A 17,029-nucleotide genomic window follows, 5' to 3' on the forward strand; every position below is an offset into this window, starting at 1 on the left:
AACAGGCCATTTCAGCCCACAAGTCCGTGCTGCCCAATTTACACCCAATTAACCTACACCCTGGTATCTTTCAAACAATGCGAGGACACCGGAGTCCCCGAGGAAAACCTACGCAGACACAAGGAGAACATACAATTTTCTTACAGACAGCATGGGATTCGAATCTCGGCCCCGATCACTGGAGCTGTAAAGGCATTGAGCTAACCACTCTGCCAACCACGCTGCCCATTAAGGTGCTGTTAATTACATATATTTTTACTTTTTAAATGATTTATGTCCACATTAGAAACATGCCTGATTATCAAAACATACTGCCGGAGGCGCGATCATTAATTATGGTTCAATCCACTTTGCTCTCAGCTAGGGTAGATCAGCTGAGCCAGTCTCCCAGATCCAGATCAGATTATTGCACATGAGCACAGAGAGCAGAAGGTTTGAGCAGCAGGATGGATCCAGCATGATATGGTCTCTCATGATGTGAATCTTAATCTTTAATAAAGAGAATAACATATTTTTTAATATGCAAAAGCATATGAACAGAATTGTAGAACTGGTGTGGATGACTCTCTCATGGGGGACCTTGTCAAATGCCTTGCTAAAATCTATGTAGACCACATCTACTGCCCTACCCTCATGAATTTCTTTTATTACCTCCTCAAAAAACTCAATAAGGCTCATGAGGTAGGACATTCCCTTCATAAAGCTACACTGACTGTCCTTGAGAAGACTGTATATCTCCAAATACTCATAGATCCTATCCTTAAGAAACCTCTCCATGAGTTTGCACACCATTAACATTAGGCTCGCCAGTCCATAATTTCTGGGATTCTCCCTATTACAATTTTTTAAACAAGGTGACTACATTTGTCATTCTCCAATCCTCCAGCATCTCCCCTACAGCCAAAGATGGTTCAAAGATCATAGTTATTGCTCCAACTATCTCTTCTCTCTCTTCCCACAACTGCCTGGGGTAGATCATGTCCGCACCTAGGGACTTAACAATCATGATGTTTTTAAGAAGATTCAATAATTCATCTTAATGTCCAGTACACAGCCCTAACCCCAACCTCCAGGCACATGTTGACTCCTTTATCCTTTAGCTGCCCCACATTCATCTCATCATCCTTCTGTTCCTCACTTACACATGGAGCGCCTTGGGGTTCTCCTTCATCCTCTGTGCCAAAGCCTTCTCAGGCCCCCTTAAAGCTCTCCCAAGTCCTTTATTATGATCATTCCTGGCTACCATCTACTTCTCATGAGCCCTTCCTGTTTCCTGCTTCCTATATCTAACGTATGCTTCCTTCTTCCTATTGACGAGTTGCCTGACCTGTTTCGTTTGCCACGGTTCCCTTTTCCTACCCCCTTTTCCTTGACCCAGAGGGACAAACCTATTCTGAACCCTGCACAAGTGGTCCAAAAACTTCCTCCACATTACTTCTGTGTTTTCACCCTTGAACTATAACAAGAATACAGAGCATACAAGAGCCAAAATGTGTGTACTTACTTTGTAATTCGGGGTCCCGGGTTCCATAATCTGGGCACAGCCCTTTTGATTCCTGTGCACACGTACGAGTCTTCAATTGGCACATGCACGTAAGCTAAGGGTGAGAATTCAATATCAACAGGGGCCTTAACTCTCGCGCAGGCATATGCGTGTGCCAACCAAAGACTTGCGCAGGCACAAAGGAATCTATCTCCAGCCTATGGACCCCAGGACACCGACTAACAGAGTAAGTATGCACATTTTGGCTCTTACATGCCCTGTATCCCTGTTGTAGTTTGTCAAATACAACATAAACTGCGCATATTTTATATTTTTTATTTTACATATATATATTTTTTTTAATTCGGTCATAAGTGCAGATGGACGCAAAGTCGTATAGGTTGCAAGTTGGGGAGTACCTGCAGTATATCTTGGCCACTGTGAAGGAAATTCAAGATTATCTCTGGATCCAAGTCTTTGGGTACTAGTCAAGTTATTTAATCATTGTGCTATGGTCTTGCGCACCTCCTTAAATTTTTAATTTAAATTTTAAATTTAGACAAGCAGCACGGTAACAGGCCCATGAGCCCATGCCGCCCAATTACACCCAATGAACCTACAACCCCTGTATGTTTTGAAGGGTGGGAGGAAACTGGAGCCCCCAGGGAAAACCCATGCAGACATGGAGAATGTACAAACTCCTTAGAGACAGCGTCGGATTTGAACCCCGGTTGCTGGGCCTGTAAGTGTTGCGCTATCCATTGAGTAAACAACATCAATTCCACCAGTAGTTCATTGCTCAGGATTTGATGATCTGCAGTTTTTGCTTCCTCATTAGATCATTCCTCACGTGTATTGCATTGTACCCCTGTGATAGTACAGACCTATCTCCAATGTATATCGTTACAGTATCTAGAGTGTAATGACTGTGCTTACAGCGATTGGCTGAGAGCTTAGCCACGCCTACTGTCTAGGCCTTAAAGGGTTGTGTCCCTAGCCAGGTCGGATCATTCCGGACTGGTCGGCCACCTGTGAAGAGCTCCTGTCTTTTGCTAATAAAAGCCTTGGTTTGGATCAACAAGTCTTTGGTTCTTTCGACGAGCTCTATAACCACCACCATTATTCTATCGCATCCTCTCATCGCTTCCTTTCTTCAATCATCATTTTTATTTACCCACATTTACAAAGCACATCAAGTTTCGTGGCCACCATGCGGAATTCAAGCCACTGCGATTCATGATTCTTCATCTACCTAATCAGATTCAAACATCTTTAAAATGCTCACACAATTACTGCACCCCTTGAGGAGACTGTAAAACTGGAAGAAGGTTATCAGCCTGGAACTTTGACTGTTTCTCCCTAAACAAATGCTGCCTAACCTACTGAATACTTTCTGCATTTTAAATGATACTTTCCAGCATCCACAATGTTTTATTTTTGAATATTTCATTTGTCAATTAATAAATTTGGGATTCGATGTGCATCTAATGTAAAAAGAATTCTGTTCTTAGAAAGACAAAAAAAATTTACCCTATTAAATTATAAGATTATATTTTAAGATGTCTTTTTTAAAAATCAAAGAGATTGAAATTGGTCTTAGTACTGCAAAATAACTTCACATTACAATAAATAAAGCATGAAATGACTATTTCCTATCAGCCTGTTTTGTAGTTTAATGTTTGCCAGTAGTACAATGACATTGGTGAATTTTTCTTTGGCTTGGCTTCGCGGACGAAGATTTATGGAGGGGGTAAAAGTCCACGTCAGCTGCAGGCTCGTTTGTGGCTGACAAGTCCGATGCGGGACAGGCAGACACGGTTGCAGCGGCTGCAGGGGAAAATTGGTGGGTTGGGGTTGGGTGTTGGGTTTTTCCTCCTTTGCCTTTTGTCAGTGAGGTGGGCTCTGCGGTCTTCTTCAAAGGAGGTTGCTGCCCGCCAAACTGTGAGGCGCCAAGATGCACGGTTTGAGGCGATATCAGCCCACTGGCGGTGGTCAATGTGGCAGGCACCAAGAGATTTCTTTAGGCAGTCCTTGTACCTTTTCTTTGGTGCACCTCTGTCACGGTGGCCAGTGGAGAGCTCGCCATATAACACGATCTTGGGAAGGCGATGGTCCTCCATTCTGGAGACGTGACCCACCCAGCGCAGGCTGCTTTATGAAATCCCCATTCTGATGATGTCAAAACTATTTAAATGAGGATCTCAAGAATGTAATAAGTTTAGCTTATTATCATTTTACAGCACAATTCTATGATCATCAGTTTCACATACATGTAAATTATATTTTCAACATAGTATTGGAGGTCAATTGTAAATTTGTGATTCATACTTCTTGTCTACAATAGGAAAAGCGATTTTATTGCTTGTAACTGTAACTTCCGATACAACCGATCCATTCCTGTAAGGAAAGGGAACATACCACGCCACTCTACAAATTTCCTCCAAACATTTAGAATCTGCAACAAAAAGCAGAAAACAGAAAAAAAAAGTAAACCAAACCCTAGCACCTCATGATGAAATTATCCAGTTATATTAATTCCTTTACCCAATGAAGGAAAACAGAATTAAGGACCTCAGAATTTATCACTATTATACTTGCAAAAATTAAAGCCACCCTACCAGTTACATGATACTGGCATTAAAGAAAATGACAGGAGATAGTACAGTGGTAATTCCTTGTTAATTTCAAATCATTATGAAATATCCACCCAAACCCTTGATAATCTTGCACAAAAACATACAGTATGCTACAAGTAACGAGTACTGAACCCAACATAACAATTCTTTGGCTTTTGTTCCATTTCTTTTCACTTGATTAGAATTTTGAAAGTCTAAATCTCACAAAATTAAATTCTAAACTTACAGTTTAATAATCAGTGGACTAATTTTAAAAAAAAATCTTATGCATGGTGCCATTTTTTCCCATAAAATGCTAAACCAAATCTCTCAGAAGAACATAAAGGATATTATTATTTTGGAAAAAAAATGCAAGAGAATTAACCTGTACCCTGACCAAACATTTTTCTCTCATCTAACGTCATCAAAATAGATGATCTGATTATTACCCATATGGTTGTTTGACAGTTCCTGTTTGTCCAAATTGGCTGCAATTTTTTTTTGAATATTTTATTTAAAATTAACACATATATAACAAATGAAAAAAACATTGTTACAGTTATTGATTAAATGAAAAAACTACAAAGAACCCCATCTAAACCCTAACTAAACCCCCATCTCCCAACCCCTTCTACCCCCCCCACTAAAAAATTATACTAAACTATTTTTTGTCCTTCAATTTATTTTTTTAAATTAACTTTTAAATTTAGACAGACAGCACATTAACAGGCCTTTGCGGCCCATGAGCCTGTGCTGCCCTATTACACCAATTTACCTATAACCCCCATACGCTTTGAAGGGTGGGAGGAATCCGGAGCACCCAGAGGAAATTCACACAGACAAGGGGAGACTGTACAGACAGCCCCAGATTTGAACCCATGCAGTTTACCTTTCATTGTAAAAAAAAAAGTAAATAAATACTTTTTATTTCTTATTATACACTCCTACAAAATCCAATTCATTTCCAATCATTTTCTTTTATATAAAGGATGTATAATCTATATTCAAAAAGTGAAAAGACATAAAACATCTAACTTGAGTTGATATAACATTTCTTGTGGGAAACTTCAGTCTTGGTGCTTCTCTCAGAGACAATATGTACATTTATTAAGTTTAGGCTAAGTTGACGTCTGCATTTGAACTCACTGCATTTCCAATTAGCTCCACTCCATCTTTGCCAATTTTTAAGTTGGTTTCACTTCCTACTGGTGGATTGTTGGACCTACATTAAATATAAAAACAAAATGCCCTAATGATTTCAAGAAGACCAGAGCTTGGATTTAACTTTAGAGCATGGGAAGGAATGCTTCAAAAGACCCTACAGTCTAACAAAACAAGTGGCTGATCAACTTCATACAAGCCATCTATTGTCCACTGCTGTTAGGGCTGACTGTTCTCTCCCATGCTGTACTTTTAAATGGTAGAACTACAGTTGGGCACTCTGCAGCATAGCCTCAAATCTGAATGTGTGTGAAAAATTGTGGATTTATTTTCTGACAGTGCACCTTTTTTTTTCCAAGTTTTGTTGCATGTGGTCAAATTCAACATACTCACCATCATCAGCTAGTGGTACCGCTGTTACGACGACTTCCAACAATTCTGGCAAATTGTAAATTGAATTGACCGGTTGTTGAAATTTTATCTTCACAATAGGATATATTCCCTGAAGGTGTGCAGATCGAGCATGTATTCCATTTTCATCCTAAATTAAGTGAAAAAGAAAAGAAAAGGAATTACAGTTTATGAATTAGTAGGAGTGAAATCAAATATCACATTTTTAAAAGATATTATGTGAAAACAGACAAAAACACACCAGAATGAAAATATCGGTAGTGTTATGGACTCTGGACAGCTTTAATTTCAGAGCAGGGAGAGAACTGAATATGCAGCGGGAGAGAGAAGAGTTCGTGCTGTGGGAAGCACTGAACCACTGTGCTGAGAAAGCGAACAGCTACTTGGAGTGCGAGAGCCACGCACTGGGAGAATTGACAGCTGTCAGGAGCACACAAGCCCCACACTGAAGCTGGTTGGCTCGTGGAGAGCACAACCGCTGTGGTCAACCCCTCTCTGCCAATCAGGAGAGCTGAAAGCACACGCTGGAGAAGTTGAAGTGCCCACCGTGCTGAGTTTGAACAGTTAGTCAGATGTCAGTCAGACGGCGGTTAGTCAAATAGTCAGTCTGTGTGTGGGTGCTCACCTGGCAGCTTCAGCATGCAGGATGCCAAGTTGCTTCCTTCACAAGTGCCAGCATTGCTGTGAGGAACTGTCAGGGTGTTTACCCAACAGCCTCAGTTAGAAGAAGGGAGACTGAGGTGTTTTGTCCATGGGTACCAGCACTGTTGTCCTGACAGCAGTTTGTGATACTCTGACTCCCAGAGTGTGTGTGTGTGTGTGTGTGTGTGTGTCCGATCTGTGCTTCTCCAGTCCCCTTTCAAGAGGAGGATTTCATGTGTTATAATTCACTTGACAACCCAAGACAGAGCTTTAGAGGAGAAGACTAATGTGACCGAAGGTCATTTGGTAACCCTAAAAAGGGGCATCGAAGGTGCAGACTGGGAGATCACTGTGTGAAAATTCCCTTTGTGAAAAAATTAAAGGGGTTCATTACCACATTTAAAACTCAGGAAAGTCTCTCATATTCCCCTGCCAAGGTCATAAGTCTGCAGTGATAACAGTCAACTCTCTCCATGTCCAACTAAAGGACCTGTGCGCAACTAAGAAATCAACGCCTAGAGACCAGATTTTGTGGACTGTTCTTTTGATTGACTGACTTGATGTGACTGACTTGAGGTTTTGTTTTGAGAGTTTTATTTTGGCCTTCGACTGTAATGGTCTGGTTTTTTCCACACACACACATTATGAATATCTGTTGTTAGTATATAGTTGCCATAAAGGCTAATGTTTGAGTGTTGTTTATTAATTTAATTCTATTATTGGCCATTGTTAATAAATGTTGTGTTAAACTTAATGTTAATGTTTATGCATTTCTCAATTGCTGCTGGTGAGGCGTAACACTAGACAATATCAGTAAGCACTGGCAAGCATTTAATTTATTCTTCTCATTTCACTGCCAAAACTTTTCTGTTGTGCTAATTTTTTGTATAATTAAAACACTTCTACTTCCTTCTCACTGCAGCTGATTCTTTAAGCAGAGCAAGGTGGTAAGCCTTAAGGCTCATTATTGTTTGGTTCATATGGAGTTGGGGATATGTAGCTAACAAGTCCAGAAACCAAGACAATTAAAGCTGACCCTGCTCTATCAAGTGTCCTGCCCAGCTGCATCATAGAGAAATGGATCAGAGATCAATCCACAGGACAATAAAAGTGCCAGAGAGGATCAGTGGGGTCTCCCTTTCCCCCCCCCCCCACCCCCATCGATGTGATCTACCAGGGTCGTTGTCTGAAGAGGCAGTGCAAAATCACTGAGGACCCCTTCCACTTTCAATTCCTCCCATCAGGAAAGAGATCCAGGAGGATCAGAGCCAGCACCACAAGGCTGAGGAACAGCTTCTCCTCACAGGCTGAATGACCAAAGGAACTGCTCACGCTGACCATTTGAGACTCTCATATTTACTAAATAATATTTACTTGTTTGTATATATGAATACTTGCCCTGTATATGCATTATTCGTCTGTATGTTTTACACCGAGGATCAGAAAATGCTATTTTGTTGGGTTGTACTTGTGCAACCGAAGACAATAAATTTGACTTGATCAAAGGTAATGGGGAGAAGGTTGGCCAGCGGGCCTGAGTGGGAACATGTATGAGATCATCATTAAATGGCTGAATAGCCCCTTTATATTCTTATGTCTAATGAAACAACATCAGTCATGATACAGCATACATTTCTGAGCCAATTCCACACTAATTCAGCATTTCTATTTGCACTAACTTCTAGCCATACCTCTGCCAAATACTAACGGAACTATTGGGCTCCCAATTCTATCAATGTGATAGTACAGATCTATCACCAATGTATATAGTGTATATAGTTACAGTATCTAGACTGTGCTTACAGCAATTGGCTGAGAGCTTAGCCACGCCTACTGTCTGGGCCTTAAACGGTTGTGTCCCTAGCCAGGTCGGATCATTCCGGACTGGTCGGCCACCTGTGAAGAGCTCCTGTCTTTTGCTAATAAAAGCCTTGGTTTGGATCAACAAGTCTTGGTTCTTTCGACGAGCTCTACAATCAACAACTCATTTTAAATTTGTTTTCAACATTTCAACAACAATATTTTTTGAAAGGACCCAATTCAGAGCTGGTGTTACAGGCAACAATGTTTTAACGCAACAAAATGGTGAAATCCACCATCTCGGCAACTCCAACAATACTAACTGATTTTTAACCTGCGTCAATTTCGAGTCACACCTCAGCTGAATACTGTGCCTTGCTCTTCCCAATTTCTGTAATATCTTCAACTTAAGTACCTTTGCTGCTATTTCAACCCAACTGCAATTGAGATGTTTTAGCCCCATCCCTCCTCAAGTCTTCACAGCCCAATGGTACAATATAAAAGTGTTTTACAGTTTTAGTACCTGATTTCCACAGGATAATTCTATCTTTAGGAAGTAAGGGAAAGCGTAGTAGTGCTGAAAGGGAAAAAATGGTTAAATTTGCAAGTTACTTCACACTAAAAACTGATTTAATCAATGAAACAACAAGTTATAAATACATATTCACATTAATTTCCAAGATAAATCAATAGCTTTTTCATGATAAGACATTTTTATTTGAGATCATTGCACAATTTGAAATAGGTAAGATTAAGTTCTGACTAAAAGATAAAATACTAGACTAAATCTTAGATTTTTTTGTATATCAACACAAAGTAAACAGCACTAAATATTTCCTTGTCCACAATATTCAGGAAGTGAGAAATTTTTAAAAAAATTGTTTTTCAGAACAATTTTACCAAAATTAAGGCTTGTGTAGAAACACAAAAGCTGCAGATACTGGAATCCTGAGCAAACCGAAGAATTGCTGGAGGAACTCAGCAGGCCAGACAGCATCCATGGGTAGTCATGGTCAATCAACATTTCAGATCTGAATGCTTTAATGGGGCTAAAGGGGGGAAATTTTATGGATGTAAAGGTGAAAGAAGCTCAGGGAGGGGCCCAGAGGTAATATACTGAAGGCACGGGAGCTGGAAAGACATTAAGAAGAAGAAACTATTTGGAGGGGAGGGGGTGGAGAAAGAGAAATTAGAGAGAGTGAGAGCAAAAAGTATCTAAATGAGTAGGTAAAGAGGAGATGGAAATGGTGGAATCATATGAGGTAGGGGTTACCTAAAATTAGAAAACCAATGTTCATGCTGTTAGGTTTAAGGCTGTTCTGGAAGAAAATGATATATTATTCCTTGACCCTGACAATGAATGAGGAAAGGACTTGCATGTCACCATAGGAATTGTTGGGGGAGTTAAAATGGTTATCTACAGAAAACTAAAGATTAGACACACAAATAGAGCTTAGGTCCTCAACAGAATGGTCACCCAATCTATGTTTGGATTCACCAAAGTCAAACGTAACTTTCCTCTTTCAATTAAGTCTGTACTGTCCAATTCTACATACTCCTTATCCTTCCCATTATAGGAGACTAGGGAAGTTGGGATTGTCCTCCTTGTCCATTAATAACTTCTATAAGTGCACCATCAAAACCATGCTTGCTGGCTTCATCACAGTATGGAATCGGAGCTGCTCTGCTCAAGATTAGAAGCTACAGAAGGTAGTGAAAACTGTGCAGAATATAACACAAACTTCCCTTCACACCATAGACTCCAACTACATCTCCCACTGCCTTGGAAAGGCAACATACTAAAGGACTTATCACACCCTGGACACACCCTCCAGCTTCCATCGAGGAGAAAGTTCAAGTGTTAAAACATTCACCAATGAAGTTTCTTCCTGCAGCTGTCAGGCTCCCAGCTGAACTCCAGAACTGTGGTATCGTGATGTCCTTCCTTGCTTGGAACCAATTGATCTTTCTTTTCACAGTAACCCTATGCTCTGTAAATTGTATTCTTTACATGGCTATGTGAATGTTAGAGATAACCTGTTAGACTGCTCGCAGAGAAACCCTTTTTAATTGTACTGTGTATAATTTGACTATTAAACTAACTTAATAATAGATTCCAGCAGTTTTCATACTAGTCGTTTCAAACTAACTGATCATTCTCTCCTGTCTTCCCTCTCCTTTAAATAATAGTGACATTTGCTAGTTCTATCCAATAGAAACTTAAAGAATCTCTGGAACAAAAGACAGAAAATGCAAGAAATACTCAGCAGGTCCAGTGTCTATGGAAAGAGATACAGTGAATGTTTCAGGTAATGAACTCTGGTCACAACAGGGAGAAAAAACTGTATGCTCTGCTGAATATTTCTAGCATTTTGTCTACTTTTTTGTTTAAAATAAGCACCTGCTGTTGTTTCAAATATTCATTCTTTTTTTTCATTTCATTGATTATGCATTCTCCTTTTGGTTTAAGGATTGATCTAGATTTTATAGTTAACAAGTGTAGTGGCCTGTTTTCTCTCTTGATCATTCATCTGTTAAGCAGAGGCTCAATAAATATTCATATCACCTTACCTTACTATTCTTCAGATATTTTCCACATCCTAATCATTCCTCCATATCCACTTTGTAACTTAAAACTAACAAGAATATAGAAATCTACAGTACAGACCCTTCGGCCCACAGTACTGCGTCAAAATAATAACCTACCATCACAACTACCTAGAATTTCCCCACTGCATAACCCTCCATTTTTCTCAGTTCCATGTACCTATCTAATCATCTCTTAAAAGATCCTATTGTACCTCCCTCCACCACAGCTGCTGGCAGCACATTCCATGTATCCACTACTTATCACTTACATTACCCTAGTACTAACTCCCAACCACTTTAAACTATGCCCCCTTGTGTTACCCATTTCAGGCCCAGGAAAATAGCCATCCACACAATCAAAGCCTCTCACACCTCGATTGCATCATCCCTCATCCTCTGTCACTCCAAGGAGAAAATGCCAAGTTCATTCAATGTATCTTCATAAGTCATACTCTCCAATCCAGGCAGCATCCTGGTAAATTTCATCTGCACCCTCTCAAAACCAACCACATCCTTCTATAGTGAGGTTTACACAGTCGGATCTAACTAAGGTCCTATATAGGTGCAACATTAACTATGGGATCAAATTCAAGAACCATGAGGTAATGAACACCTTTGTAACAATACTATCAACCTATGCAGCAGCTTTGAGTATCCTGTAGACACAGACCCCAAGGTCATTCAGTTTGTCCACATTGCTCAGAGTCCTCCCATTAACATTGTATTCTGTCTACAATTGACCTTCCAAAATGAACCAGTTCACACTTTTCTGGGTTAAACCCCAACTGCCACTTCTCAGCCCAGCTCTGCATCCTATCAATGTCCCTCTGGCAATTCTCCAGACTATCCACGATACTACCAACCTTATTAACTTACTAACCCACCCTTCCACTTATAAAAATCACAAAGAGTAGGGGTCCCAGAATCAATCCCTGTGGAACACCACTAACCACCGAACTCCATGTAGAATCCAACCACCTTCTGTAAGCATTTTTACCACATGTAATGAGCAGCAAGACAATGAACCAAACAGTGTTTAAATTTAAAACACTAATTTTATTTCTTACACTTAAACTACAGTCTTAATTTTTAGACTATCCTTAACACTAAATCTATCCCCAACTATGCGCAGGTGTATTGTGTGTATGATATACCTAAACCATTACAGTCCAGACCAAAATCTAGAAAGTTACTTCAATTTCAGCCTTTTAAATTCAGTTTTGAAGCATGGCCCTTTGAAATTTGATGCCAAGAATTAATGTTGAACTGATGGGAAGACTGGAGTTGTGTCCTGCTACAGACTCGTATTCTTGCGTTGTCTTTGAAGAAATGTCCATCCACACAAGCTGCGCTCATAACACTCCTGGACCTTTTGTAGGCAAGACTCGAACTGGGTGGCCTCCACGAAGCTACCAAGACCCTGGCACCAGTCTCTCCAAGTGGACTTCATTGTTAGTCACATTCAAAATGAAGCACTGTGCTTCCCAAAAGACCCTCCTGGCACAGGCCAATCCACCAAAAAGGTCCAGTCATTCAGAGCATGCTTTGCTCTGAATCCACAAAACTGACTGGCCACAAGAGCTGCTTCAAAAAGCTGTTTTCCCTTCAGACGTCAGAATGGATCTCCCTTGCAAAATCAGTCTTTGCAAATGTATTGAATCTGGAACAGACTCTGACAAGCCTTCCCTCAGTTTTTCCAATGTATCAAATTGTCTCTGGGGTGTGACTTGTGTTGTGATGGTGCTTGTGTGAAATGTTAACTGTGACCCTTCACTTTCTCCTACCTATACTAACCCTTACAGTGAGAATCCTATTTTACTAAAATTGGAGCTCGTAATAGTCCACAAAGCAAACCCTCCATGGATTCCATGCCTCTACTATCTGAATGAGTCTTTCATGGGGAACCTTTTCAAATTCATTACTGAAATTCATATACAGTGCATCCACCACTCTACCTTCAACTTGATGAAGGGGTTTTCTCTTTCAAAAACTTGATGGACCCTGACAACTATTCTTTAATGAAAAAATTGTTAACATACTCATGGATATTTTCTGTTATAAATGATGCCATACAGTGATAGAATTACACAACACTGAAAATAACCTTTGGCCCACCACATCCATACTGACTTTTATTTGCCAATCTGCATTAATGCTTGCAACGGGTCTCTGTCCTTCTATGCCCTACATATTCAAGTCCGTGTATAAATGTCCCCCAAAGTTCCTCAACATGATTATCCAACTGCACGAAAACCAACAAGGTCGGGTCAGATACAGCAATGAGCTCTCTGAACCCTTCTCCATTAACAATGGCGTGAAGCAAGGCTGTGTTCTGGCACCAACCCTCTTTTCAATCTTCTTCAGCATGATGCTGAACCAAGCCATGAAAGACCCCAACAATGAAGACGCTGTTTACATCCGGTACCGCACGGATGGCAGTCTCTTCAATCTGAGGCGCCTGCAAGCTCACACCAAGACACAAGAGAAGCTTGTCCGTGAACTACTCTTTGCAGACGATGCCGCTTTAGTTGCCCATTCAGAGCCAGCTCTTCAGCGCTTGACGTCCTGCTTTGCGGAAACTGCCAAAATGTTTGGCCTGGAAGTCAGCCTGAAGAAAACTGAGGTCCTCCATCAGCCAGCTCCCCACCATGATTACCAGCCCCCCCCCACATCTCCATCGGGCACACAAAACTCAAAACGGTCAACCAGTTTACCTATCTCGGCTGCACCATTTCATCAGATGCAAGGATTGACAATGAGATAGACAACAGACTCGCCAAGGCAAATAGCGCCTTTGGAAGACTACACAAAAGAGTCTGGAAAAACAACCAACTGAAAAACCTCACAAAGATAAGCGTATACAGAGCCGTTGTCATACCCACACTCCTGTTCGGCTCCGAATCATGGGTCCTCTACCGGCACCACCTACGGCTCCTAGAACGCTTCCACCAGCGTTGTCTCCGCTCCATCCTCAACATCCATTGGAGCGCTTACATCCCTAACGTCGAAGTACTCGAGATGGCAGAGGTCGACAGCATCGAGTCCACGCTGCTGAAGATCCAGCTGCGCTGGATGGGTCACGTCTCCAGAATGGAGGACCATCGCCTTCCCAAGATCGTGTTATATGGCGAGCTCTCCACTGGCCACCGTGACAGAGGTGCACCAAAGAAAAGGTACAAGGACTGCCTAAAGAAATCTCTTGGTGCCTGCCACATTGACCACCGCCAGTGGGCTGATATCGCCTCAAACCGTGCATCTTGGCGCCTCACAGTTTGGCGGGCAGCAACCTCCTTTGAAAAAGACCGCAGAGCCTACCTCACTGACAAAAGGCAAAGGAGGAAAAACCCAACACCCAACCCCAACCCACCAATTTTCCCCTGCAACCGCTGCAATCGTGTCTGCCTGTCCCGCATCGGACTTGTCAGCCACAAACGAGCCTGCAGCTGACGTGGACTTTTTACCCCCTCCATAAATCTTCGTCCGCGAAGGCAAGCCAAAGAAAAAGAAATGTAATGATTGTACCTGATTCCATCATGTCCTCCAGCAGCACCCTGCAGACATTAACCATTGTGTTGTAGTGCTATCGATCAACCACATTAGACAGAGAGTTATGATTAATAGGCTTTAATCACCTTAAGACATCAACACATCTCATATGTTGTTGGCCCAGTTCCAAGGCAGGTACTCAGGGAGGAGTTTGGGTGTAACAGCTTTTATAGGGATTTCTGGGAGTTAAGAGTCACAGGTTCACGGGGCAGGGCCAGCTCATACAATACAATACAGTGGTTGACCACATGTAAAAAAAAAATTCCCTCAGATCCCTTTTAAAACTACTCTCACGTTAAACCTATGCCCTGTTTTTTGATAACCCACATGGAAAAATTATTTTAGTAACTCAATTTTTGCCTCTCAAAATTATATTTCCTTATGAACGATAGAAAATCATTACAGCAGAAAGATCTGTGAAAAGAACGAAAGAAACGGAAATATCAAATTGTTTCTCTTCCCAACAAATGCTGTCTGAGGCTGAGTATTTTCAGCATTTTTTGGTTCAAACTTTTTTGCTTTTTTAAAATCGGTCCCTACACTGCATGAATGCTGAGAGATGGGAGCAATGGGAATCACTGAGCAAATATTTATGGAATCAAAGTATGGAAGAAGCTCCGGTGAATGGAGATGGAATCTTAGTGTGGAAATCATCCACTGGGGAAAGGTAGTCTGGGAAGGAGGACACCTGATTTTTTTTCCCTTAAGCATAGAAGAGAATGAATAATTTAAAAATGTGATGTTAGTTGCCTCCACTTACCTCCACAGGCGGTTGTGGAGACTAGGTCATTGGGTGTATTTAATTATTTAATAATTACAATTATTACCTCACCAAAGCCTTTGAAACCATGAGCAGGAAAGGGCTTTGGCAAATACTAGAGTGCCTCGGATGCTCCCCCCCAAGTTCCTCAACATGGTTATCCAACTGCACGAAAACCAACAAGGTCGGGTCAGATACAGCAATGAGCTCTCCGAACCCTTCTCCATTGACAACGGCGTGAAGCAAGGCTGCGTCCTCGCACCAACCCTCTTTACTATCTTCTTCAGCATGATGCTGAACCAAGCCATGAAAGACCTCAACAATGAAGACGCTGTTTACATCCGGTACCGCACGGATGGCAGTCTCTTCAATCTGAGGCACCTGCAAACTCACACCAAGACACAAGAGCAACTTGTCCGTGAACTACTCTTTGCAGACGATGCCGCTTTAGTTGCCCATTCAGAGCCAGCTCTTCAGCGCTTGACATCCTGTTTTGCAGAAACCGCCAAAATGTTTGGCCTGGAAGTCAGCCTGAAGAAAACTGAGGTCCTCCATCAGCCCCCCCACATCTCAATTGGGCACACAGAACTCAAAACGGTCAACCAGTTTACCTACCTCGGCTGCACCATTTCATCTGATGCAAGGATCGACAAAGAGATAGACAACAGACTCGCCAAGGTAAATAGCGCCTTTGGAAGACTACACAAAAGAGTCTGGAAAAACAACCACCTGAAGAAACACACAAAGATCAGCGTATACAGAGCCGTTGTCATACCCACGCTCCTGTTCGGCTCCGAATCATGGGTCCTCTACCGGCATCACCTACGGCTCCTAGAACGCTTCCATCAGCGCTGTCTCCGCTCCATCCTCAACATTCATTGGAATGACTTCATCCATCGAAGTACTCGAGCTGGCAGAGTCCGCAAGCATTGAATCCACGCTGCTGAAGACCCAACTGCGCTGGGTGGGTCACGTCTCCAGAATGGAGGACCATCGCCTTCCCAAGATCGTGTTCTATGGCGAGCTCTCCACTGGCCACCGAGACAGAGGTGCACCAAAGAAGAAGTACAAGGACTGCTTAAAGAAATCTCTTGGTGCCTGCCCCATTGACCACCGCCAGTGGGCTGATCTTGCCTCTAACCGTGCATCTTGGCGCCTCACAGTTCAGCGGGCAGCAACCTCCTTTGAAGAAGACCGCAGAGCCCACCTCACTGACAAAAGACAAAGGAGGAAAACCCCAACACCCAACCCCAACCCACCAATTCTCCCTTGCAACCGCTGCAACCGTGCCTGCCTGTCCCGCATCAGACTTGTCAGTCACCAACGAGCCTGCAGCAGACGTGGACATACCCCTCCATAAATCTTCATCCACGAAGCCAAGCCAAAGAAAGAAAGAATTACAATAGAAAACATATTAAATTAAAAAAGATAATAAAGCCAACAACACATATTCACAGTTATCTCAGTGCAATAAAAAGTGACTTTGCAATAGAACAGTCAGTTATTTAGTGGTGTCCCTGATCAGTTCATTTAATAAGTTCAATAATTAGTTATTTCCATGTTTTCCAACTCTATTGTTTACATAGAAGTTGCCTCAAAATGCATGAAAGCATCATTCATTAAAATATTAGCATAAAAACTGTAAGAAAGGAATTTATCAATAGGAATTGTAAATCAGATACAAACTGTCATTTATGCATTTCAAGAGTTTAGTTCAGTTCTGTGAATTGACGTGTAAACACACTTACATCAAGTTTATCATTAGAATCAGTTAAATTTTCAAACTCAAGATCCAGATTCGCAGCTGGGCCTTGTTGTAAGATGCTTTCCAAGAATTCGTTACGGTTATTAAACTTGCTCAAGTGTATGATCCATTCACAGCAGGAAGTCAAATACATTGGCCACAAGAGAAGACCAAATAATTTAAACATAATAGCACAAATATTGTAGGTTGGCAAATCCTGTATCTGAACAGAGATTAAAGAAGATTAAAATGATGTTAATTCATATACCCTAGCAAGT

At 41.5% G+C, this 17,029-nt stretch overlaps 1 protein-coding gene across 8 annotated transcripts in view; it reads right to left on the reverse strand.

Moving 5' to 3' along the window:
* The window catches only part of LOC138747881 (cation channel sperm-associated auxiliary subunit gamma-like), a 196,406-nt gene that overhangs the window by 176,165 nt on the left and 3,212 nt on the right, over positions 1-17,029 (reverse strand). For 3 of the 8 annotated variants that reach the window (XR_011347707.1, XR_011347708.1, XM_069907478.1), the window contains exons 2-5: positions 16,756-16,974; positions 8,636-8,689; positions 5,653-5,800; positions 3,812-3,938 (exon numbers count right to left, since the gene is read on the reverse strand). Coding sequence is in view for 1 of the 8 variants with exons in the window: in XM_069907478.1 (XP_069763579.1) it covers positions 3,812-3,938; positions 5,653-5,800; positions 8,636-8,689; positions 16,756-16,938 (512 nt within the window). In the remaining 7 variants the exon portion in view is untranslated. Of the gene's footprint in view, positions 1-3,753; positions 3,939-5,244; positions 5,264-5,652; positions 5,801-8,635; positions 8,690-16,755; positions 16,975-17,029 lie in introns of those variants that run through there. The other 5 variants (XR_011347711.1, XR_011347709.1, XR_011347714.1 and 2 more) reach the window with 5 other exon arrangements.

This window comes from Narcine bancroftii, chromosome 13 (assembly GCF_036971445.1).
Source record: "Narcine bancroftii isolate sNarBan1 chromosome 13, sNarBan1.hap1, whole genome shotgun sequence".
Taxonomy (NCBI): Eukaryota; Metazoa; Chordata; class Chondrichthyes; order Torpediniformes; family Narcinidae; genus Narcine; species Narcine bancroftii.